A 25,142-nucleotide genomic window follows, 5' to 3' on the forward strand; every position below is an offset into this window, starting at 1 on the left:
GCGCACGCGCGCGCTTGACCGGGGGTCCCGGCGGCGGGAGCACGTGGCTGCGTTACCCTGCTGCCGCCCCCTCCGCCGCCCCCGGGCCCAGTTGCCGCCGCTATGTTGGTGCTGTTCGAGACTGCCGCTGGCTACGCCATCTTCAAGGTGAGGCGCGGAGGGCAGGCCGGGTGCCGTGCCTCTCGCATGGCCGCGGGCCTCAGCGCGGTGTGGTGGGGGGGGCACGGGAGGACAGCTGTGAAGTTGTAGTGTGGGTGTAGAGGGGAACGTGCGGTACTCGCCGGGGAAGCGCTGTCGCGGTGACTGCCACAGCGCCCGGCCGCTCCTCAGAGAGTTCCCCCGCGTGGAGGCCTCGTGTGGTCCTTCTGGGGCCGAGGAGGAGCAGGGAGACTGTGTTGTGAGAGCGGTGTGGGGAAGGCCTGTGCTAGAGTCTGAAGGTGCTTGTAGGGAGGAAGGAGAGGAGGGTTTGCTCCCTTGCGCTCGGTGGTTATGCCAAGCATCGCCTATGGCGCTCGTTGCCTTCCACCCATAGGGTGGGTTGGGTATAGGAGGGTGTGCACTCGTGCCCCTTTGTGAGTCCCGGTTAGGGCATGGATGCAGCACTGTCTGTGCTTAGCTGTGTCTGCATGGCTGTTCTAGCAGAAGCTATGTGATGCAGGAAGGAACGTGTAGGAGACAGGCAACGCGTTTCCAAGCAGGTGTGGAGGTGACTCGGCCTAAATACATTTCCAAAAGCAGGTATTGTTGGCTGGCTGGCTGGCGGTGTGTGCAGGTATAGTGTGTGGTGTGACTTCCCTTGCCCAGCCAGGTCCTTCATGGGGCTCTGATGGCCTCCTAGTGAGGTGGCTCAAAGGCTATGCTTTGATGGTGGTTTGGGCAAGTCAAAACTAGAGTGGCTGCAGTGCCATGCTCCCCTCTGACCTGTTGTCTTGCTTGAGTGTTGATGCTTGTACAGTTCCACTGTCTTGTTCGTAGAGTCTGACTGTAACACTTGTATTTCTCCCCACTAGCTTAGTCAAGTGCAGTTGCAAAGAGAGCAAGGCTGGTTTCTTTTGCCCTAGCCTGCAGCAGAACTAAACCCAGGGTGCTCTACAGAGTACAATATTTACTTCATTTTCCCTGAAGCCTGTCCTCCTCATTGGGGTCAGCAGTGCAGTTCAGACAGGGAGGATTTCAAGATGTAAGCCACAGGGAGAAGATAAATGATTCTAGAAGCAGATAGGTCTTGTTCTGTCCCCTCTTCCTTCCCAGTACCTGGGGAACTAACATCAGGCTCCTTGATTTTGTTCACTGGATGTTCACACTGGGTAATATCCTGCACCTTCCAAGTTACTGAACACCAATAAACCAAACACCAACAAACAAAACCCCTCTTGAGTAGGCTGCAGTGAGCCAAGGCCATTTAACCTTTTAGAGGAGCCAGGACGGGGCTGAAAATAACCCATGTTTTGCTTTCTGAAAGCAGGGTAGGCATAAAGCAAAGGTAGGAGGGGCGTGAAGAGAGTTGAAGCAGTGTGGCTGCAGGTGCTGCGGGCTGGGGCGTGGGTCTGGCTGTGATGTGTGCGCAGAGCGGCTAGGGGGCACTAGCCACCAAAGAGACGTGTTAGAGGCTGGCTCTAAGCGCTTACGTCCTCCGAAAGACTAGGGACTGACTGCAAATGGTGGCTGGCTGGGATGGGGGAGAGGTGAAAGCTATCTGCTGGAACAGAGCAGAAGTAGTATGTTATTAAAGTACGTTTTGAGACGAGACAAACTTTGTTTTCCGGTGCTTCTGTTTGCAGCTGCTGAAGCCAGATGTGGCAAGCCGTGGCACACATCTGCAGGGCAAGGCTGTCAGTCACATTGCTTTCCTTTTCTAGATGTCGTTCAGCTGCAAACTAATGTCATCGTTGCAGTTGTATGTTCATTCTGTATCCAAATAGTCTGCAGGGTTTAGCTTTATTATTTTTTTCCTTTTAAAGCAGTTTCTGCAGATTATCCCTGCTGGTTCTTTTGGGGGGCAAGGAGGGCTGGGTGTGTTTTTGTTTGGTTGTTTTTTAGATGAGGATCGGGCAGAATCTGTGTTTCTGAATTTTGGGAGACAGTCATGGTCACCTGCTTCCCTTTTCAGCAGTGCCTACAGGTATCTTTTGCCATCACAACTGTACTCTGTGCCTTTGTGATCAAGAACTGTTGTCCTCTGCAGGCTTTGTAGCTCTTGGGTATTCCCTTGTAAGTGCTGCTCCCAGCAGAGGAGCAAAGAGTCTAAAATAGTAAGGGCAAATGGGGCATAGCTAAGTTGTAGATCTTGGAAGATGTTTCTCCAGTGAGTCCTGCAGGGCACAGAATACCCATAGACATGGAATGTCTATATACTAATCTTGATTTAGCAGCTTCTGTGCCTTTATTTTTCTGTGTGTACCTGTGTCTTTTCATAGGGGCTGAAAATTCTGTAAGCCTTGGGCTAGAAAAGATGACTTGGAGGAAGGCATCAACAGGCTGAGGAAAGGAAGAGTTACCCCAAGGTTTTTATGTGTCTCAGAGTCCTGTGGGAAATGAGTTACAATGTTTATTTGCTCAGCTACTGATTGAGTTTAAAAAGGACAACCGCCTTTGACTGGAGTTCAGAAATCTGCAAGGGAGCAAAAATCTCACAGTCCCAAGAATGAGTTCTGCACTGCAGGGAGCCACATTGCAATTGTGTTTTGCATTTGCGCTGTGTGGACAAAACCACAAGGTTCTGAGTGTAAAGAACACGATGTTACAAAGATCTCAACTGAATTGTCCCCCTGAGCACTTTTCTAGGAATTTGCGGTACAGTCTGCAGGGTTTTTTCAAGTGTATGTGGGCTCTAGGGGTGTAGTTGTTGATCTTGCACTGTTTAAAAACAGAGGGGGATCCCCTGGGTACAGAAATGGGATTAAGCCATTGCTGCTTCTTAGGCGATTCTTGGCTCAGTTGATGAGCAAGCTGTGGTGAGAAGTCTTTATAGAGATGTACTCTTTCTTCCTTGGGTTAGCTCAGATTAATGAAAATAACTTGTTGGGATCATTCTTTCTTATTAGGTGTCCCAGACATATTTGTGTTTTCCCAGAGTAGTGGCAGGTTTGGTTTTGGGTCACTGGGGTTGTGAATGAGTCCTTTGGAGGAGGTGAAGCAAGTCTGGTTTTGATAAACAAGGTGAGGATTTTGTCTTAATGTGCAGGTTCAGAAGGACCCAGCCATTATTGAGCAACTTTTGTAATTCAGTTGAAAGTAAAAACACTGTAATACTGTGTGTATGTTAGTAGGAAAAAGCTGCTGTGAGAAAATAATGAAACTAGAGACCACCGAAACAGAGTTTGGCAAACTTGTGCAGAATTATCTTCCTGTGGTTTGAGATACTGTAAATCAGGTCTTCTCTGCTAGAATGCAGGGTTGAAGGCTGAGCAGAAGTGCTTTAAATATAAACTTTTTTTTCCTCTACAGGTTCTGAATGAGAAGAAGCTTCAAGAAGTTGACAGCTTATGGAAAGAATTTGAAACTCCTGAAAAAGCAAACAAAATGTGAGCAGTTTTATGTGGGAATAGCAGCCTGGCTTCCAGAAGGACATGGATGTCTGTAGTTATGCGTGTTTGAGGTTCAGGAAGAAGTATGGATTTTATTTTTCAGTATTGTTGAACCTAAAAGCTGTGAACAATGATAATGTTCAGAGAAACTTAAAAAGAGATATCTAAGTGAAAGAAATAATTCCCTTTTTCACTGCAGTGTAATTAAGCTGCAGAAGTCGTTAGCATGTGTCACTGAAGCAAAAAATTGAACAATATTTTAAGGAGATCTGGATGCTTTGACAAGAACATCCAAGTAATGCTGGAGCTGGCTGAAATAGCAGGGTTTTGTGCTCACAGGAAATCCTTATAAAGAAGTTTAATCCATTTGAAACCAATAGCATGTGAATCACTGAGAGTTGGAGTTAGTGCTGTGCCTGTGCCATTGTTGAGTGTTAGCATCAATGTGTAACTGCACAGGGTTGCAGTGTCCACTGGCTAAACTGGACTTTCTAGTGAATGGCCCTAAAGCTGGGGACAACTATGGATTCTTTCCAAGTCTGTCTAGGGTATTTTTACAGGAAGATTTATAACCAGCTTTGGTTATAATGGATGCCTTTGAACAAGCTAAGCCTTTTGATTTGGATTTATCCTGTTCTCTAACAGTATTTAGAGAAGAGGCCAGAATATCCCACATTTACCTGTTTGTAGTGCTGTTAATCTTGTCTTGGAAACATCATCTTGGCCACTTGCTAGACAGGATGTGGCTCTTAATGGATCTCTACTCTGAGCAAAGTAATTAATTTCTCCTGCCTTTCTGAAAAGGCTCTGTGTAAGCCTGGAGCTTCTGTTGGGCTTAACTTAAGCATTTAGCTTTATTTGTGACCTTGCTTCTTTTGCAGATACTTGACTCCTAAAGAGCAGTGGTTAATCAGAACTGGATTAGTCAAGTCCTGTCCCTGACAAGGAATTTACTGGATTGAGATAGCTTCTTAACTGTAATTCTAGATATCAACACCACAGACTATGTGAGGGGGAGAGGGAAGCTGGGCACAAAGATCTGACAATGTGGTTAAAAGACTGTCCATATCATTTTTGGCTCTAGTCGGCAGTTAGGGCATGGAAGAATTTTTGTTGTTTGTTTTAAGCTCTCAGAACTCATATTCTAACATCTAATTATAGGGGAGTATTTGAGGATTCATCAGCTCAGTTTTAAAGTCTTTGAAGATGCATGTTAAATCTGAGCTGTGCAGGCTATGCATTCCACAGAGGCAGAAGGTTTCCTTTTGAAGATGAGTGGGAAGATGCTATCATCAGTCAGTCAGCAGTGACACCTAGTTAATCAGGGTGCAGTGTTGAAATTTAAATGGCTGATGTCTGTCTTCAAATATGAACTACAAAACAGATAGGAGACTAGGTTTTCTGATTATGTTGGTCCTAGAATTATTAGATCAAAATTATTTTTTCTTTTCTAAACAAAATTTGTGGGACCCAGCAAAAAGCTCACATCAGGCTCAAACTTAATCAGCAGGTTTAATGCTCTTCCTTCTTTTTGAGGATAGGGATATTGATCTCTGCTCTCTTGCAGTCTTGGGGAGAAGAGAAGAACTATAATATCAGAGTAAAATGGTTCTAGCATCTAGTTTATGTACACTTGTTCACATAATTGTGTGTGATTTTTCTTCTGTAGAGTGAAGCTGAAACACTTTGAAAAATTCCAGGACACAACAGAAGCACTTGCTGGTAAGTGAATAACACCATTCTTAAAAGTAAAAAGGAATAATCCCTGTCGTGCATTAGTTCCCTCATTACTTACCTCTGTCTCTGCTGTTTCTTTGCTTAGTTTTTGAATTAGATTTTTCACTCAACCTGTTTTGTTGTTTTACAAGGTCATCCATCCAGTCTGTGGTATAGTAGAAATGTAATGAAGTCTTAATTTTTTCCTACCATGCTTATTTCCCAAGCAGCTCGCTAAAGAGCACCACGTAGAAGGTTTTGGCTGATATATGTAGCCTGTTGTCAATGATGGATTCTTGTTGAAGATGAATATAACTGATTTGAGTCAACATTTCGTCACTACCACTGAGACAACAGATGCATATCAGAGTACATATATGGTTACAATTGCCCTTGTTTTATGGACACATTATGCCTGTGTTTTTCAGCCTAAAAAAATGCCTGCATTACACTTAGAAGAAATTCAGAAGTTTAAACAAAATAGCCTTATATTCAGTAATTTTACTAATTCAACCTTTAAATGCTTAATGCTGTGGACTAGTTTGAACAGAAATTATTAAAGTTCTAGCTAATAATTCAGAAATGGTGTGACTTACTGCTGAATGTGCTGTGTGACAGTAGTAGGTGGATGTTTCAGGTCACATTTACAACTGAAGAATGGATCCTTCATATTCTTCTTAGTCTGGAGACAGTACCATCATACATAAGATGCAAGTTAAACAACTGAGATTGAAGCTGCTTTATATTCCTTCTTTGGCGTGGCATATTTTTTGGATTATGTTGCTTGTGCATAGGTTTGGATTCTGATCATGTATAGCTCAGCTGATTTAAAACAAAACACACATACCCAAGAAACCCCAACCAAATGACTACCACAAAACCCCACCAAACCCACCCCCAAACAACAATAAAAAAAATCTTCCCCCCAATAAATAAATAGAAATCAAACCAGAAGAACAAAACCCCCAACAAAAGCTACTACTACTACTTTGCTTCAGGTTTACTTATCTGTGAAATGGGAAAGATTATACAGAGTACCTATATCACATTTATTTTGAAGGGATGACTGTGTATGTGTTTGTCTTAAGTGTGTTAGGAGCTACTGGCCATCTTGAAAGGTGGAAACTTCACTGTAGGAGGATTGAAAGGGAACTTGGCACAGCACTTCGATTTTAACCTTACATTTCATTAAGGTTCTGGAAATAAAAAATCTGTGGCTTCTGCTCTGTGATGAAGATGTTACATCAATCACATAAGTTCAGTGAAGCACAGAGCTGACCCACAAAGAGTTTAAATGCCTGCTTAAAATATGTTGTGTGGGATTGTAAAGCTTTTACAAATCTATTAATAACTTGAGAATGAAGAAGGTCCTTTTAAAATTCTTCACTTTATATGCTCTGTTAAAAGGGTGAGTACCTACTGACTGCCCAGTCTGTGTTTGGCATCCGTCTTTGTTGGGCTTTAGATAGTACGCTATTGTCATCATCAGATGCAAATATGCCATTCCTCAATTTAGGATATCATGGCTGCTGACTAAGGGACCCAGAAAGTGGTTGGTTAATTAAATGATACATAAAATGTTCCCATATAACCTTGCCTTTGAAAATGTTAAACATATATCTAAAGCATATGGCATACTGTTAGTAGAGATCCTTAAACAAAATTGACAGAAATAGAACTGAAACTGCATGGAGAAAGGAGAGGCAACTAGGAGAAGGGTTTTTGATTTGGGCCTCCAAAGGAGCAAGTATATAATTTTCTTCAATTTTAGCCACTGCATGCTGAAGCAGTATTGCAACTCAGACTAGAGCTACTGTGGGCAGTTAAAATAAAAATACCAAGTTAGGAGTACTATTTTTACAGGTTTTAGGAGGGGATAGAAACTGCATCTTTGGTCTTTTTGTTTTATACAGCATCCACAGCTCTTGTAGAAGGCAAGCTCAGCAAGAACTTGAAGAAAATTCTCAAGAAGATAGTGGCAAAAGATGCCCACGAACAGTTGGCTGTAGCAGATGCCAAACTTGGAGGTGTCATAAAGGTGATAACTGATTTTGCCATTCTTTCTTGAGATGGGTTACACTGCCAGTGCTGTGTTTGTGGAATATAACCTAATTATTATGACCTAACGTGTACTGCATGTATACTGAGAAGACATAATCTTGAGTACACAAGTGAATGATACAGTATAAGTGCAATGAGGTGCTCAGGTTTGCTTGATTTCTCTTAAATATTGGTTAGAAACCCAGCAGATTAAACCATTAATTTCTCTGAGGATCCTATCCAGTAAAAGAGTGGGAGAGGAACCAAACAAAAAACCAGGCAGGCAGATATCTTCTTCATCACTAACAGGCAGCAATAGTGGGGTGATGATTTACAGTCTTGTTGGGAGGGAGCACGCATTGTTCTGCCTTCCTTGGTCTACAAGCAGTTGTGCACGTCCTTCAGTCGTTGTCTGCCAGAGGAAGGAATAAGTGCAGTAGAGATGGACTGCTTTCTCCAATGTCTCCTAGGTGTCAAATACCAGGGTCCCACCACTTGTCTGGCTGCTCCATGTTCCAGTGATTTTTATTCTGACAGCCTTCTCATGGTGTCTTAGGAGACTGGTGTAGACACAGAATGAGGAGGATTTAATGTTCAAGTGAATACCAAGGACTCTGAACTAATTATTTAGTTTTATTATTTGAAAAAGACCCAAAGCCCCCAGTCCTCTACCTCTGAATTTCTTCTCTGTGGCCAAACTGTTTCTAGTAAATCGCAATATCTTGACTCTTCAGTTCCAGTATACATAGAACATTGTTTGTAAATCCCTTCTTCAAACTGGAATTGTTACTGTGTGGGAAACTGGAGGTGTTGCTACCTTGAGCATCAAAGATGAGAAACTGTTGTGTGATCACAGGATTGAAGTGGGAAAATCGGGTATAATGCGATAAGGCTTCTCGAAGAAGGGCTTTAGAGGAATTTCATTGTTGTGTCTGACTTTGGACCATTGATTTCCATGCTGCAGGACAAGCTAAATTTGAGTTGTATACACAGCCCAATGGTTACAGAGCTGATGAGAGGAATTCGGTCACAGATTGAAGGGCTTATTACAGGCCTCCCTTCTCGAGAGATGGCAGCTATGTGCCTCGGCCTAGCACACAGGTGAGTTTCTAGAACAGCTCTATTTCACTGCATGTCTGCCCTGCTCCTGTGACCTTGGCTATGCTGTGTTGCTTCAAGTGTCTCTGGGTATGTGACATGGTCTCATACTCTCAGTCAACACACATTTGTATCTGAAATCTTGTTTTATAAAGGAAGGGTTTTCCATTTTGCACCCACCCTTTAGGGAAAGGCTTTATTTTCACCCTAAGTTGGAGTTGATAGCTTTCCTTTGCATGCTATATACTTTAGGATTTGGTTTGAAATGGCTCTGTAGCAGTCAGATGGGTTGTTCAAAACTCCATTGCCATCAAGAGACAAGGTGAAGACCATGATTTGGTGATTTATGCCAGAATAAATACCCATATAATACATAATGTAAATGTTAAAGGCAGTTTGTCTTCCCACCTTGCTATCTCTGCTTTGGTTTACTGGAGCAGTAGTTACATACAAAGTTGTTGGAGCAGCACATGGCCAAGCATTCATTCATAGCATTAATCCATACTGTGACCTCAGCTTGTCCTGTCCATGAGCCATTGACAAGTTGTAGAGCTACTTTGCTGTAGCTAGTTCCTTAAAAATAGATGTGTGTTTGCTTAGAAGATGGACATTAATATTGAAAAAGGACTTTGAAGATGCAAATTCTCATTGAAATCAAATGTCTTTTACTGTAGCATACTGAGAAATCTTAAATGTGCATTAAACAGATGGTAATGGGCTTTCTCAGACACTGAGAATCTGTTCCAAGAAGTTTATTCTATTGCTTCACATTAGTGTACTTGATATTTGGTGCTGGGTAGGCAGAGTTTTGTGGATTGCCTGCAGCCGCTGCAGAACTGGAAGTGCTGTTGACAAATACTTTTTGTGGGGAACCGTGCAGAAAGAAGCCAACAGCCAATTTCCTGCCACAGCACTTGTGTTCAGCCTACTGCACGTGGTACAGAGAGCCTTAACTTTCCCTTTCACCCTGGTCATGGGATGTGTGCATTTATGCATGTTGGAGCTGTTTTTAAGCTTGTTTCAGTGTGGCTTCTGGCCACAGCTGGGAGCAGTCAGTGGCATAAAACCGAGCTGTATGAATGAATGTATGAACAGTTGTATTCATGTAAAGTAGGAACAGGTGGGACATATACTGCAGCAGGATGTCAGGATGCTGATGAAACTTTATTTATGTCTCCTCAGCCTTTCCCGATACAAGTTGAAATTCAGCCCAGACAAAGTAGATACCATGATTATCCAGGCAATTTGTAAGTATATTTAGAGCTTAAATTATTAATGGATTTGGCTTCGTATAGCTGTCTTCTTACATTGGTTACAGAAAAGTATTGCTATCAGTTTCCTTGTAGCATGTTTCAGTAAACTGGGTATTGATGTGTTTTCTTAATATGGTTTACCACAAGCAGGAAGGTTTTTAGGGTGATACAGTAAACTAGCAGCGAACCACTTATTCTTAGCATAGAGATCAGCTGAAATACAGGTGGTGCTGGTTTGGTCCTCTGAAGGCTTCACTTTCCAACATGCCTCCCTCCTGAGTAATGCTGGGAGAGAATGGCCCCACAGGACAGGATTTTTCTGACCCTTCAGTTTGGTGGTATCTTGTGTAGAGGACAATGTATACAGAGGCTCTTATGTTAGGCATGTAAAGCACAGTGTGTAATGCTGCATTCCATTTCCTTACTTTCTTAACGGAAAACAGACTGAAATTGTAAATGCAGCTAAGAAAGCTCACTCCTCATCTTTCCTTGAAGATACCCACATTGTAATCGGCATGCTTGCTGTGAAACAGTGGTGAGGAATCCTTGTTTGGAATATTAATTCCCAGACTGTAGTCAATGATGGAACATAGTTAAGCTGAAATTAATGATTTTAATTCAATTCCTTCGTCACTACCACTGAGACAACAGATGGGAATGTTGGTATTGCGTTAGTGGGAAATATGTTAGCCTCAGGGCTCTGTAGCAATATATGCTGTGGGTGTTGGACTCTTACGTTGCAAATTGGTTGTATCTGGTAAACGGTGAGCCTGTTGGTTTTGTGTTGGGTGTATTTATTAGAAAGTCAACTAAAGGGCTTAATACAATCTTGTAAATCAAGTTATTGAATGCAGTGTCAGGTTTTCAACATTAAAGCATTTTTCCATAGTTTATGAGATGGTTAAGTTCTACATCAGTGTTGTGTGTCGATCTTTGGCTGAATGAGGGGAAGAGTAACTGGCTGATTCCCTTCCAGGGGAATGTACTTTGCAGCTGTTAAAGCAGTCTGTCCAAGGCAGTCCCAGTGATGAAACATTCAGTCCACTGTCATGGGAATTCTAGTATTTCTATATAATTGTGCCTGGGATTATGCAGTTCTCTGAAAAGTAAAGGCTTCTCATGTACTGCAATCTTTATGGGATAAAATGCTTCAGTTTGTCTCCCTTTACGCTATTCAGATTTGTTGATTTGAGAGTTTTCCATTTTTAGATGACCTTTTTAGAACAAAAAAGTACATTCTTCTTTCTTTTAGCACTTCTTGATGACTTGGACAAAGAACTGAATAACTACATCATGCGCTGTAGGGAATGGTATGGTTGGCACTTCCCTGAACTGGGCAAAATCATCACAGATAACCTGACGTATTGTAAATGTGTGCGGAAAGTTGGTGAGTAATAAGGAGGCATGAGCCTGGAGAATGTTACATGTTAGTATGCAATGCATTAATGGCTTTGATTTGTAGACCAGCAACTCATTCATCCAGCTAGTCATGACCCTGTATTTTTTTAATAATGAAACTTGCAGTCCAGGGAGAGACCTATGGGTTCCAATTGTAGGAAGAATTACATAGGTTTGGGTAGTGGTAAATGACTGCTTGCTTCCTGGAATTCTTCCTCTGTAAACTCGTCACTGAAGATTTTGCAGCAAGCAGCTACTGAAAAGGTGAAATGCAGTATTACAGAGTAATGGCTTTTTTTTTTCCCAGCTTCAAATTTAATATTTCCAAGCATTCTCATCTAGTATAAACATAAAGTCAGAACACTGCCAAGTATTTTGGGAGTTTGGAATAGGATGATGGCAGACTTGACTCCCTGTTTTTATTTTGGCCTTTTATCTTCATCTGTTTGTGCTTTTTTTTCTGACGAGTTTGTATCACCCCCAGCACAAACATGCTGTCATCTGCCCCCCACAGGAGACAGAAGCAATTTTGCCTCCTCTGATGTTTCTGACATCCTACCAGAGGAGATCGAAGAGGATGTGAAGGCTGCTGCTGAGATTTCCATGGGGACAGAAGTATCGGAAGAAGATATAAACAATATAATCCATCTCTGTGATCAGGTATGTACAGATGGGGGTATAGCAATAGGAACTCCATTTCAGCCAGATCGGAGCCTCCTCTACTGAGCAGAGATTTTCCCAGGGTGTTGTTAACGCACTTGTGATGGCAGTGATGATTCTTATATTGTTGCATTCCTGATGTACAGACATGAGGGTGCACAGTCACTACCTCATCTGAGCCATCTCAGACTGCTGATGTCTCCACAAAGTCTTCTGAAAGTGGCAGTCTTGCTTTTGGGGGGAACTGTGTCATCATTGTGCTTTCAAGTCATTGAGGTAATGGTACTGTATAGCCTCTCTTTAATCTGTCACTTTTGAAGACAGGTGATAAAGCCTGGGTTAAAAGTGGAGCACTGAGGCTCAAGAAGAATTAAGAGCCCTATCCTGCTTTCATCTGGTTTCTGTGTGAACTCCCTTTGACTTTAGTTGTGCCAGTCGGATCCCTTTGTGACTTTACCAGGGAGTGGCAGGCTTAGGAGTTCCTGTTCTTGATCTAGACCAGGCTGCTTTTTTTTTAATGTTCATTCTAATTGTGTGTATGGAACAAGTAAAGAGCATTTATCCCACTTTAAGAGAATGGTGGCAAAGATCTATGTGAAAACTGAATGTTCCAGGGTTTTGTCCTAAAGAAAATGTCCTTCCTAAGTATTTTTGTTCTGCTTCACTGTCTTTGGCATGTTGTCAGCTCCTTTATCAGGAGCTTTGCTGAGAAAATAAGTTGCATAAGAGAATAAGCAATACAGATCAGTATACTCTGTGGATAAAACCCTGCTCTGGGAGTATGCCCTATATAAAGCTTTCTGTAATTCTGGCTCCTGGTTGGCTGTTTGCACTTTGATAGTCTCTTCTGTTGGAATTCCAAGCACTTCCTCATTGCAGTATATTTATATTGATATTTGCTGGTCAGCTAATGCTGATTCCTGTAACCAAGCTCTGTCTGTGCCAGGTGATTGAAATCTCTGAGTATCGGACACAGCTATATGACTACCTGAAGAACAGGATGATGGCCATTGCTCCTAATCTCACCGTGATGGTGGGTGAGCTGGTTGGAGCAAGACTCATTGCTCATGCAGGTGGGTTACACTGATCACTTAATAAATAACGTAAAGCTTAGATGACTTCATTAGGGGTTTTCACCAAGGAGCTGGTCAGCTAAAAGCATTGTGCAATCTTATGGTAAAGAGGGGAAGAAAGCTCTTGAGGAATCTGAGGATACCAGCGTGAGCTTGGTAGTAGTCTGTGATGACGAAGTTCTTAGTTGGCCTGAATTCCTTTTGGAATATGAGGGCAACTTAAGTCACTACCTCTTCTGAGACACTTACTGAGCCTCCTGCTGATAGTCCAGTCACTTCTGAGGTGAAATGCCGACACACTGTGATTGGACTTCTGTAGTCAGACCGGCTCAAGGTAGCAGCTTCATTTCAGTTACCTATGTTTCAGCTCTGTGATGATATGTTCTTGCTGCTAGACTGTCAGGCACTACTCCAGTGGAATGTTTTATTGAGTCAGCCTTCTTTCCTGTTGCTGAAATCAAACCAAGACAGTTAAAGCATGAAAGACTGAAATGGTTTACATGTCCTTCAGGAAATGAATGTGAAGCAGCTTTTATAGAAATAGATGGCTCTAAGCTTCCTGCTTTTGAATTGTGCAGGAATCTAGCGTCCTGCTTCTCTAGCTGCTCCTCCGACAAATTACCATTGTTGTGTTGCCTCCTTCTAGGTTCCCTTTTGAATCTGGCAAAACATCCAGCTTCAACAGTTCAGTTACTGGGCGCTGAGAAGGCACTCTTCAGAGCACTGAAGACTAAACGGGACACACCTAAATTTGGCCTTATCTATCATGCTTCCCTAGTGGGACAAACCAATATCAAAAACAAAGGAAAGGTCAGTTGCAGAATTGTTTTATCAGCTTGGCTTGTCCCAGAGCATGGGTATCTGTTGATGAGATGGCTTGAACTTCAGACTGACGCGCTTGCTTTACTGTGTCGCTTCGTGGTTATGTGGAAAATACTACAAATCTCTGGATGTCATTCGTTCCTGTTCAAAACAGCAAATGGGATTGTCCATCTGAGTAATAACAGGTGTATTCCTGCAGATTTATGATATAACACTGGCTTTCTCAAGAGGTATATTAACTGTTTTTGTCTACAGAATAGTAAGCTAAGCTGTAGCAGGCTTTAGTCTTGCTTGAAAATCAGACTGTTGGATTAAAGCTAGTAACTTTTGTGGCTTGCTTTTAAAGCTTATAAAGGCTTTTATAATGCAGGTGGATGCATATGTTTGAACTGTGAAGTAAGCTATCCATCTGGAAATGACACCTCAAACTAACCTACTCACCTCAACCTAAAGGTTGGAGTAAAGTGGGATATGCATAACTAGCTGTCTCAGATGTTTTCCTCTATTTATCAAGAAAATAAGGTGTTACTTTAACATCATTTCTGTCTTGAAAGAATTATGAACTAATTGATTTCTTGGACTAAACACTGCTAGTAAATGGTTACTTTTTTCTTTTGTTTGTGGGTATGGTTTCCAGATCAGAGTGAATCATTACCTTATGTTTAGTCTTAGCATTTAATGTTCTTTTTGCCTTTTCCAGATTTCTCGAATGCTGGCAGCTAAGACTGCCTTGACTATTCGTTATGATGCCTTGGGAGAGAATACCAGTGCTGAAATGGGAGCTGAGAACAGACTAAAAGTAGAGACGAGGATGAGGCTTTTGGAAGAGAGAGGAGTAAGTCTAGCAGAGGGCTGCACGAAGCTGACATTCTTGTATGGTATGAATTTTCCAATGCACTGCCGAGTCTTTTCCTTTCACTCAGTTGTGTATAATCTAGTGTCACTCTTATGCTGTAGCTTCTCCCAACCTTGGCTGGAGCAGTAGGGTTTGTAAACCAGCTGCATCCATTTATTTGTATATCAGCTTTTCTTGTTTACCTGCCTATTTTGATTTACATTATATTGAAAAGTCTTGGTCTTGAACAAGATGAGCAAGATCATACCTTTACATCCTACTGCATCTCCGTAGATACTTTTATTACGTCACAGCTTCTTTCTCTTAACCTTAGAAGAAAACACATTTAGGTTTTCTTCCTCCTCACATTTTCCACCATGGTTCCATAAAATCTGAATGCTGGTGATGCTTAGCTACAGGCAGAGCTCCTTAAGACTAAGGCAAGATGTTATTCTGCGAGTTGCTGCATTGCCCTCCCATAACCTAATGCATATCCTGTCTGCACGCCTGCTGCTCCACCTCTTGCCATTCACACAGCATGCTGGGAGAACATAGCGTTGGCTTTCATCTTTTAGGAGGCACACCTGGTGTATGTGATCTTGTAAATGATGCCTGGGTTCAGCTTTCCAAGCTAGAAGATCCGATACTAACGCTGTAGTACTGGCATCACTAGAACAAAAAACAGAGGAATCCAGAAAAACCTGCCTGCTCCTCCTTGACCATTTCATGGGAGGTGATACTTCCCATAGAAACACAGTCAGGGAGACATGTTAATACCAAAACACAAACTGATCACCTGAAAAGTGCAAGTTTAATTCAAATCCAGTTTGAGGCTTGTATTGTGGTTTTAGGGTTGGCTTTATGCCAGGCATAGGGTGATACCTGCCCTGATGTGCAGTTATCCTTGTGAAAAAAGGAAGTGTGCACAAATTCAAGCTCATCTTGGGATTTTTAGAGATGTGATGTCATAGGTCATGTACCTGTGGTATGTCTGATCCAGTACCAGATGCCCTTTACTTGAATTGGGCTCTTGAAGGAGCAGTATTAGAAAGGCGCTGCCTTTCTCACCCCAGTTACTTCCCTGTCTCTATTCTGCTCCCAGGTATAAGACTCATACAGGTACACAAGAGCCTGACTAATAATATATGTCTATGAATTTTCAGTTCGTTTCAAGAGCTGTAAAATTTGTGTTGGGAATTGTTTTCATTATGAGTAATTTGTTTTTCACTTTTAAATTTTTCTTGTAGATAAGAAGAATAAGTGGCACTGGAAAAGCCTTGGCCAGGGCAGACAAGTACCAGAACAAGAGGTGAAGAGTTTTTCCTTTCAGCTTGGCTGTGTAAAAATAACTCCATGGTTTTATTTCTGAGAAGCTTTTAGGTTGTGGCCTGTGTTGACTTAAGATCCAGCGAGCATGTTCTGTGCTCTGAAACACTGGTGACAGGTCCCATTGCTAATGGGAATTTCTATTTTCCCACATTCTGCAGTTGTGGTAAAGCCACAGGCGAAACAGTTATGATTTTCTAATAGTAAATTACTGACGTCATCAGATAACAAGTATGTTTAGATGCTGTCAGCATCAGCCCAGAAAACCAAATAGTTTGGGGAGTTAATATGCATCAGCTTTGTTTAATGCAAGTCTGGATAAATGAAATTTGAGAAAATCAGAGTTTGAATTAGTTGCTGACATGGAAGCTGTCCTAGAGACCTACTGAGTCATCTTACTCTTAAAAAGAAAAATAATGAAACATTTATTTTGAGTGAAGCTTCATCTTCTTATTTAGGTCTTGTCTGTAATAAGTATCTTGAGCGATAGATAGGGACTGTACTCTGGACACTGTTAAAGCAGTTTCTGGTGCCTGAAGTGACACTGTAAATTGCAACTGGAACAGCTGAACGTCTAAGGACTTGAACAGGGTAGTATTAGTCTGAGCTGTGACATCTGGATTTTTTGCTTAATTTGGTTTTGGGCTTCTCGCTTAGCTTGTCCTGCTTATTTTGCTGAAGCTTTGGTGTAGAGAGGACAGGTGCTTGCCAAAAGCAGGGCTAGTTTCAGAACTAGGTGCTAGTTCTGAAAAAGTAGCACTGTTGTACCCATCTGCAGTCCCTGAACATCTTTCTCATGCCCAGCTGTAACTTCAGTCTCCATATGCTAGGCATTTCGAAGGAATGATGGTTGTGATTTCTGGAGCAGCTTTTGAAAAGAGTGTAAGTGAAGCATCAGGGCGTGTAAAGAGGCAGTAGCTTAGGGAGGAGGGTGTTGAGGAGACAACGTACATGCTGGGTTTTGACCTCTTGAAATGAGGAGTCATGAATTCCTGCCAGGACATGTTTCTAGTGTTAGAAGTGCCTTGCAAATGTGTCTAGGCTTGAGGGAGAGACTGAAGATAATTCCTGGCTGTTTGGCTTAGTCTGGCTGTCTGAAAGGGAAGCTAACTCAGTCCCTGTCAAATTGTCTTTGTAGTACAAAAATGGCAGTGCTGCTGCTTTATGGAGATTGTTTGAAGAGCTAAACTTGTATTTTGAGGAGATTGGCAAGAATGTCTTAGTCTTGTTTGGAGCTATGGATCTTGTATAAATTAGCTACTGAAAGTAGTGTCTCAGAAGTTAATTGCCAGGTAGTTTTTAGAAATGAGCTTTAAGTGAAGCATTTCAGTATGCTTTCCAGAAAGCATCTGAGAAAGTGCATTTTACCCATCTTTGGCATATTTATTCACTGGGGTTTCATTTATTCAGTTATTTATTAGCAGCAGTATTTTGACAATAAGGAAGCCAGTGGACTCTTGCTTGGCTTAAACAGAAGCAGAGACTGATTGCAAAAAGCAGTGTAATCAATATCTGTAAAGCCATGTGCAGTGTTAATACCCATAAGAATAGTTTCTGATGCTCAAGGGATGAATTGATGGTACTGTCTGCTAGCATCACTACATTCTTCCCAGTCTAGTCACTAGCCTAAGTTGCTTTTTTAACCTGTCTAAGGTAGCTACGTCAGATTCATACTTCAGAGAAGTTTAGATGCTCAGTATGTGGCTAGGGAGGGAATAGTTCAGGCTTACTGATTTAAAACTCATTTTTCCTTCAGTAGGTATTCTGTTCTGAATGAGAAAAAAAGTGTTTCGTAGCTGTTAGATAGGGACATAGCTGTCCCTGAAAAGGGCCAGTTAAATAGCACTGGCTTTCAGGGTGGCTGGTTCTTTGCAGCCTCTAGAAGAGCTGCGACTGAACAAAGGAGCATGCAGTATTTGAGAAGAGGCAGTTTCAGACACAGATGAGGTATCTGAACATCCTGTAAAGTCAGTAATACAAGTGATACAGAGATGAGCCATAGCATCACCCTGCCTTGTGTGTTGCGCCCTGTGAATGTAATGGTAGAGAATCAGAGCAGAAAACGCAAAAGTAAAGCTATTTCTAATCCTGTATACATATTACCCTTAGGGTATGCTTATATGGACTTAAATTGTGTGGGGACCTATGTGCTTGTGACCGTTCAGCTGTATTAGAAAGGCTTTCAGCAGCAGAGATCAATCTGCTGGGTAATTTAAGTACTTTGTAGAACCTTGAACAGATACAAAGCAGAACCAAACTCTTACTTAATAGGTATCTTCTTTTCAGATCAGTTGTACTTCATGGGGTCTCCTCTAGTAATGATTACTAATGAACCATTGATGTGTTGGAGAAGTGGCCTCACTACCTGTAGGTTCTTTTTGTTAGCTGGGCAAGATTGATTTGGTAGTATTCTCAGGAAGTTGTGTTGGAAAGTTTATGTTCAGCTGCAGGGTCTTACCTGGGGTCTAGATCTTTTTATTTTGTTACTTAAACTAACTTGTTTTCTCATTACAGTGAAATAAAAGTATTTGACCCATCTGGTGACTCGACACTTCCTGCTGTTTCAAAGAAACGCAAAATTCAGGAGGTAGAAGAACAGGACACAGAGGTGGTTGTGAAAGCAAAGAAGTTCAAACCAGACATGAAAGGTTAGTTCCTGCATCTGTGCTGCTGGTGTGTCGCTGTGTGTATCGTGCGGTAGGGCTTAACATTTACAGCCAGCCTGGTTATTCTTCTTCAGTATGAGTATGTAAAAAAGAAAATGGTAATCCTTTGTGGACTGACACCGTACTGCAGTCATTTTACTTAAAATACCCGTTTTTAAACAGTGTAAGCATCTAAGAACATTTGAAAACAAAACTCATTCTTGCAGAACTTCTTGCTCCGCAGGTTCATGTTTAGTGGGCCTCAGAGCCTTGAATTAACCCCCCCGCCCCTGCACTCCTCTGTAAAAGCAGAACTTGCCCAATTTTCTTTAAAGAATACTGGTTTATTCTGTATAGAAATGTGTTCTGGCATGTTTCAACACACAAGCATTGAAAGTCAGAATTGGATGTGAAATGACACTTGGAAATTTCAGTCTGGATTTACCCAGCACACGAACAATCCTGGAGAGCTAAAACTGAACTATGGCCACAGTTGTTCCTTTGTTCTGTGGTAAGTTAATGTGTGGAGGAAGATTCTGGACTGTGACTTAAATAATCTGGTTTTATACTATGCCTCATTTTAAGGAACATTCTCTCCCTTCTCTCCAGAGTGCACTCAGCACCTCTGAATGGCTGGTCTAATACTTCCTATGATAGTGGAGTAGTGTGTAACTTGGGGGAGGTGGGAGATGACTTCTGTGAGACCCTGAGCTGGATCTGGGGGTGAGCTACTCCCAACTACCTATGTCTGCAGCAGGTAGGGGGCTTTTGGAGTCTCCCTTTTCTGCCCTTCTCTGTGCTGCTGTGTTCTAGAGTATCATGGAATAGTTTGGGTTGGAAAGGACCTTAAGATCATCCAGTTCCAATCCCCCTGTCATGGGCAAGGACACCTCACACTAAGCCATGTCACTCAAGGCTCTGTCCAACCTGGCCTTGAACACTGCCAGGGATGGAGCATTCACAGCTTCCTGGGGCAACCCATTCCAGTGCTTCACCACCCTCACAGTAAAGAGCGTCCTCCTTATGTCTAACGTACATCAAAGTGTAGTTATGCTGATTATGTACCTCTTCATGCTCAGCTGATGCTGAGGTGTGATCTTTCCAAACACTGGTTCCATGGTGTCTTTATACATGGTGCAGCAACTTGTAGCTGCTCCACCATCAGCTAAATTTAGCTGAGAATTAAACTGGAGGGAAATTCCTTTGTGCTATGAAGCTGAGATCTGTGCCCCAGTTTGTTCTCTTGTACTTATCATAATGAGATGGGGACATGTGAGTACTTTGTAGGCTTGAACTTTGCCTGTTTGCTTTTTGGAGAATGTGGGTGTTCTCAAAGCCACTGCTTTTGATAATCTTTTGAACTAATTTCCCTTAGTATAGTTTCAGAATTGTCCCCTTGGGCTTCCATTGCATTATCAAAGCAAGTGTGTTAACATCTCATGGGCATGAGCTCCTCACAAGTGAAATATTACACTGATCACCATCCTATCTCTTACAGAGTGAGGTGGATATTTCTGTTTATAGATCTGTTTTTCAAACCCCCTTGTGCTTGCTTCTCTTGCTTTATTGAGCATTGATACCTCCTGCTGTAGGGGTTGGGTGGAGCTTAGCAGTTTATCCTTGAGGTTCCAAAAATTATTTGAGCAGTGGACTATTCATATCAACTAGGTCCTTTTATTTGGATATTTAGGCATTAGAACTGTGCCAGTTGCTTCAGACTGTGGAAGAAGTGTTTCAAGAGACCTTAGTTATCTCCTGTCACTTGTATGCAGCTAATCCCTTCAGCCTGTCCTACTGTACCCTTTAAAATAGCACTGCCTCTAAGTTTGCAGTTCTTGTATTTGGCCACCCAGCAAAGTGCATGGATTTCACCTGCTATACAGGCCATACAACTTGCTCTTTACTAGTGTGGTTTGTATGACTGGACATTGTGGTGGAGGGGTGTGGTGGGTGGGCTGAGAAGTTTGAGTGGTTCAGTAGGTTCCATAATACACAGAAGAGTGCAGAGGAAGTCCCAGCATTAAGGTTTATGTTGCGTGTCACTTGAATATGCATGAGCCTTTAATCTCTGGTGTTCTTGGCTCTATGCTTCTTGGTGCAGTGCTCTGTTAAGCTTTTCTCTGGTCAGAGATTTCACATCCAGACATAATGTTGTGAAAGATGTCTCTGCTCTCTCCTACCCCAAGCTGTTCATGCAGCTGCATGATAAATGGGGGTTGTGGAAAAGCAGTCCAGAAAGAAGGGAAAAAAAAAAAGGAATTCTTTAGCCAGATCAATTTTGATCCCTTTTGTATTACAAGAGGAAGGTAAGGGACAGGATTAAGCTGGGAAGCTGCCACTGAAAAGTGATTTGTCAAACTGTTGCTTTAATATTTATTGTAAAGGGGGACAATATTTTGAATTGTGCTAGCCTGAAATGTAGATGTTACGGTAGGATGAGATGTGTAACATCTTCTTTACTCCCAGTTTGGGGTGCATGCATGGCAGTACTTTGGGTAGGAAAATGGTAAGGCATGACTTCAAACCACTTTAGCTTTTTACACCTAAAGAGAAACAGAGTGGAAGGATAGCGCCTGAAACGAGTTATAATCCACTTAAGGAGTTGTCTGTTAAAACCTGTTTTGGTGGTGGGGGAAGAGAACAGGACAGGTATTTTTGTGACTACAGTCCTTGAAGCTGAATGTGGTTAGACAGAATGCATGCCACCAAAAGGACTAGCCAGTGCCCCCAGTGAAGCGTTCAGCTTGCATTTAAGCATCAGGATATAGTAGCAGCTGGTCACTTGGGAAGGTCTCTCTCTTGGAAAGAGAAACATCATCTTAAATGAATAGAGTGAACCCTGCAAGACACAAAGCCTTAAATGACAGCAGCAACCTCATGAGATGACATCTTTATTGATAAGTAGTGTGACTTGATTCTGTGCATGCAGAGCGTCATCCAGAGGAGGGGAGGGTACATGAGGCTAGTGTGGAAAAGCTTGCAGAAAATGGGTGTGTGAAACCCACTGGTGATCTCCAGCACTGCACAGGGCTGTCCCTCAAACTGCTTCTCTTGGTGCTGCTTTCTGTACCTCAGTGCATGATTGCAAGAGCTGTTGTCTTGTCAGCTGCTGTGTATCACAAAGAAACCCTACTGGGCTTGAGTGACTTAGAAGTGTTGCACCCAGAGGGAAAAGACCAGCACCCCTGTAGCCTTTATCCTCATTCTGCCTAGGTACAAATACGTGAAGCCTTGTGATGAGCTTTGCTGGAAAGCAGCAACTGAAATCTGCAGGAAGGCATCTGCTACTGGCTGTGAAAAGTGACAGTGCCTATGAGTGACTGCGCAGTGCATCATCTGCGGTTGTAAATTGTGACAGGTTCCACTGCCTGGTGTGTCAGACTTGATGACATGTCGAGTTATAACAAGAAGTTATTTTTCCAAGGTTACCACCCAGCACTTTGCTTGAAAACGCACATCTTACCCATCCAGCTGAGTGAAAATGTATCACATAGCACAATACAATGCGTGTACTCCTGTGGTATCATATGGCTTTAATGTAGTTTATACTTATTTTCCAGCTACTTTTTATTTCCCTGTGTCATACGTAGGGAGGGGAGGATACTTTCTCTTACAGGCATTTTGAATGCCTTTGCTTGCACACTGTTTGCTGTGAATGATGTGTATGGCAGAATCCACTTAGAATTATGTTTGCCAGTTCCTTTATGTCGGATCCTTAGCTGTTTTGCTTCTGGCATGGATTTTTAATGTCAGAAAACTGCCTGTGTTAGCTGGCTGTGTTTTCCTGTAGACATGTCTAGAATTTTTTTATCCTGAAGCCAATTTTTTTTGTCTGAAGCTTATGTTAGAGGCAAAGATTGAAGTGCATTTTTTTGACTCTTAATCCTCCTGCTGCCTCAAGGAGCTCAACTTGTGACAAAGTACAATCAAGGTGTTAGGTTGTGTGTTTTGGGGTTTGTATAGTTGCACTGGCTTTGTTTGTGTTCTTTTTGTAAGTGGTGAGTGAGTGTGCTTCAGAATCAACTTGGTTCAGTTTTGGGGGGGAATACAGTGAGAAAATTACTTCTGGAGTACACACCACAAGCACAGTGTCTTGGTTTTATAGCTGCCAAAGGACACTGGTTGCTACATCATGAGCTCACTCATGAGTACGACACACTGAGAAACTTGGTATCCAGCACTGACTCAGCTGTGCAAATACCTAACTTGGGTATGCTCCAGTAACAGCCTGGCTACTGCATAGGCTGTCAGCTTGGTAATAGCTCCTGCTTGGTTTCTTTACCTAGAGATTTCTAGGACTGGTGTGTATTCTAGAAAATGAGTGGTAAATCATAGTGCCTTTAGCACTGTAATTAGATAGCCCAGCTGGAGATGGATAGTCCTGAAAAATAAGAGTGCATTAGTAAATCTTTCTTTGGGTTAATGTTCCTCTCAGCTTATATAAATAATTCAATTCCTGTCTTCCAGGACAGGAAAGAGTTTCTGCTTTTGCATTAAATGCTTTATGTTTGCTCAGCATTAAGAGAGCTTTGTGTTTGCCAGTCTAAACAGTAAAGAAAAATGCTCTGCTTCTTAGCCCATTTCCAACATCAAGATAGGGAAGTAAGTTGTGAACGAGCTACTGCTGGCTGACCATACTTCTACTGTGGGTTTTTGAGTCCTTCCACTGCTCTTGTGATGCTGGTGAAAATACTTGCCGCACTGTGGACAGTCTCCTTTCAGATAGAGCACTAAATGTAATTTAACAGACAAATGAAAACATGCAAGCTTGTTTTAAACTTTGAGAGCAGCATATAGGAGTGGTGTTTTGTACCAGGAGATGCGAATAATGATGCCTGAACATTGTCACTTGTGTCTTAGGTAGTTATACGTTTTGATTATACCAGGGAGTGGTCATGCAGGAAGGGGCAAAGAGGAGGCAAAGCAGTTGTATAGAGATGTAAAGATGGGGCAGTGTGTATTCAGTATTTTGCCCTCTTACTATCATCACTGCATCCTCTCACATTGTGCCTTTTACCACTCTTAATAAGTGGCAGCCTGCCTTTAATTTTTCTTCCTTATGTGGTACAGAAGAGAGAACAGTAGAAGATGGTGAACCTGTCAAAAAGAAGAAAAAGAAAAAGGATAAGGAGAAGCAAGCTGAAGAGGAGGAGGTACTGAATGAGGAACACCCCAGCAGCCCCACGGTTGAGGTAAGGCAGAAATGCACAGCTACCTGGTCCCTTATGGGAATGAATTCTCTGCAAAACATATGGAGTGAGGGGGGAGCAATGCTTTTATCTGTATAACCCATGGTATGCAAGGACAGTTTTAATCTAGTAACTATTTCATGATACCCATTGTTGTAACGTCTGGAAGATTTGCATTACGAAATAAGGTCTGGGAAATCTGTGACTAATGCCTCCATGTTTCCCCTCCTTCCCTTTACTTGCCCCCAGCTTTAGTCTGCTCTCTTTCTACACTTTTTCTCCTCGGGAGGGTGTCCCCTGGTGCCACTCCACAGATATCTGTCTAGTGTTTAGGACTTGCAGGGAGCAGAGGCTGTACTTGATGAATTCATGAAGCATCATTTGGTGGCTTCTGGCAACAGCAGAGTGGATGGGGCCAAGCCAAACTGGTTGCTCAGTTTTGAAATCCTGTTCTTAACGTGGGGTTTAATTTTCTCCCCATTGTTTAGCACAGCTATGCTGCCTGACTGCAGTGCTGAGCTGTCAGCAGTGTAGCTGCCCTTGACCACTGGCCCCACTGTGCTGTAAACATCAAGTGCATGTAGCAACAGAGGAAAGGGGACATCTCTCGAGTCGTGCTTTGCTGAGTATGGCAGCTACTGTGATGCTTTGAGTGTGAGCTCTGTTGCCTAGCTACATGTGTTGCTTTGCTTTTCCATTTTGCTTTGTTCATAGCAACATTTGTTTGTTTGCAGAATACAGAGAAAAAGAAGAAGAAAAAGAAGAAAATGAAAGACGGGGATGAAGACTGATGAAGAACAGGGAGGAACACTGGCCCTTGGACAGCTGATTCAGAGTAGCATTTTGTGACAATTTCTTTAGCCTCTTGCTGAAAACTAACTTTGCTGTGTTGCAAGAGGGCAGTGAGGTGGGTTGGATAGCCATCTTCTGCCCTGAACAGGATACCCTGGTGTCTCTGCTACTTAGGAGGATGGCTGGTTTTATTTTGCAGTTTCCTTTGTTGAAAAGCTCATGGTAGATCCTCTTTTCATATGCAGTCTCCACTGATAAGGAATAAAAACATTTTTTACAGAGATTTTATGCCTTTGTCTTGTTTGTTGGTTTTCTAACCATTGTCAGGAGTATTTATAAGATTTATTGTTATAAATGAATATTAAGGAAAGGAAAATCCGAAGTGTGAAAATGTTCTCTAAAGAATTCAAAGGTTGGAATAGTCTAAAGTTCTGCATAAAATTGGTACAAATATCTCTGCATCATCTACAAATATCAATGCATCACGCATGCACTGAACAGCTGAGCTGCATTATTGAGTCTGTGCTGTAGGTCTCCTGAGAAAGGCTTTTATAATCATTTTTCAAACAGTATTTGGTTTTGCTGTGCTGACTGACAAGATTCATATCCATGTTTAGATCTAATGTCAGTTGGCTGCCAAATTCCTTCTGTGGTGACAGTGGCAACTTCCTTCACTTGATCAAAAACTAGTTAAAAATGCCCAGGGCAAAATGACTTCTTTAACTGCCTGATAATGAAGATGAGAAGGCAACTCTGTTTATTTCATTT

General features: G+C 42.2%; 1 protein-coding gene and 4 non-coding genes across 5 annotated transcripts; all 5 read left to right on the forward strand.

Annotated features, from left to right (window-relative positions):
• Positions 1-24,649, forward strand: NOP58 (NOP58 ribonucleoprotein). Its single transcript, XM_061377819.1, has 15 exons — positions 1-147; positions 3,448-3,524; positions 5,197-5,249; positions 7,157-7,281; positions 8,248-8,384; positions 9,564-9,628; positions 10,887-11,021; positions 11,547-11,692; positions 12,639-12,765; positions 13,412-13,575; positions 14,288-14,422; positions 15,670-15,731; positions 18,263-18,396; positions 23,464-23,585; positions 24,317-24,649. The coding sequence occupies exons 1-15, from the start codon at positions 103-105 to the stop codon at positions 24,371-24,373; spliced, it is 1,584 nt and encodes a 527-aa protein (XP_061233803.1). The 5' UTR covers positions 1-102; the 3' UTR covers positions 24,374-24,649.
• On the forward strand, positions 5,518-5,604 carry LOC133207397 (small nucleolar RNA SNORD70). Its single transcript, XR_009724033.1, has one exon. It is a non-coding gene; the product is annotated as a small nucleolar RNA SNORD70 (small nucleolar RNA).
• LOC133207398 (small nucleolar RNA SNORD70) lies at positions 10,201-10,289 on the forward strand. The gene has a single exon (XR_009724034.1). It is a non-coding gene; the product is annotated as a small nucleolar RNA SNORD70 (small nucleolar RNA).
• Positions 11,794-11,877, forward strand: LOC133207395 (small nucleolar RNA SNORD11B). Its single transcript, XR_009724031.1, has one exon. It is a non-coding gene; the product is annotated as a small nucleolar RNA SNORD11B (small nucleolar RNA).
• LOC133207399 (small nucleolar RNA SNORD11) lies at positions 12,925-13,010 on the forward strand. The gene has a single exon (XR_009724035.1). It is a non-coding gene; the product is annotated as a small nucleolar RNA SNORD11 (small nucleolar RNA).
• Positions 24,650-25,142: the final 493 nt, after the last annotated feature.

The sequence above is a fragment of the Neopsephotus bourkii genome, unplaced genomic scaffold, assembly GCF_033783945.1.
Source record: "Neopsephotus bourkii isolate Nb327-2 ecotype Australia unplaced genomic scaffold, CSIRO-AGI_Nbou_v1 NB_196, whole genome shotgun sequence".
NCBI lineage: Eukaryota > Metazoa > Chordata > Aves > Psittaciformes > Psittacidae > Neopsephotus > Neopsephotus bourkii.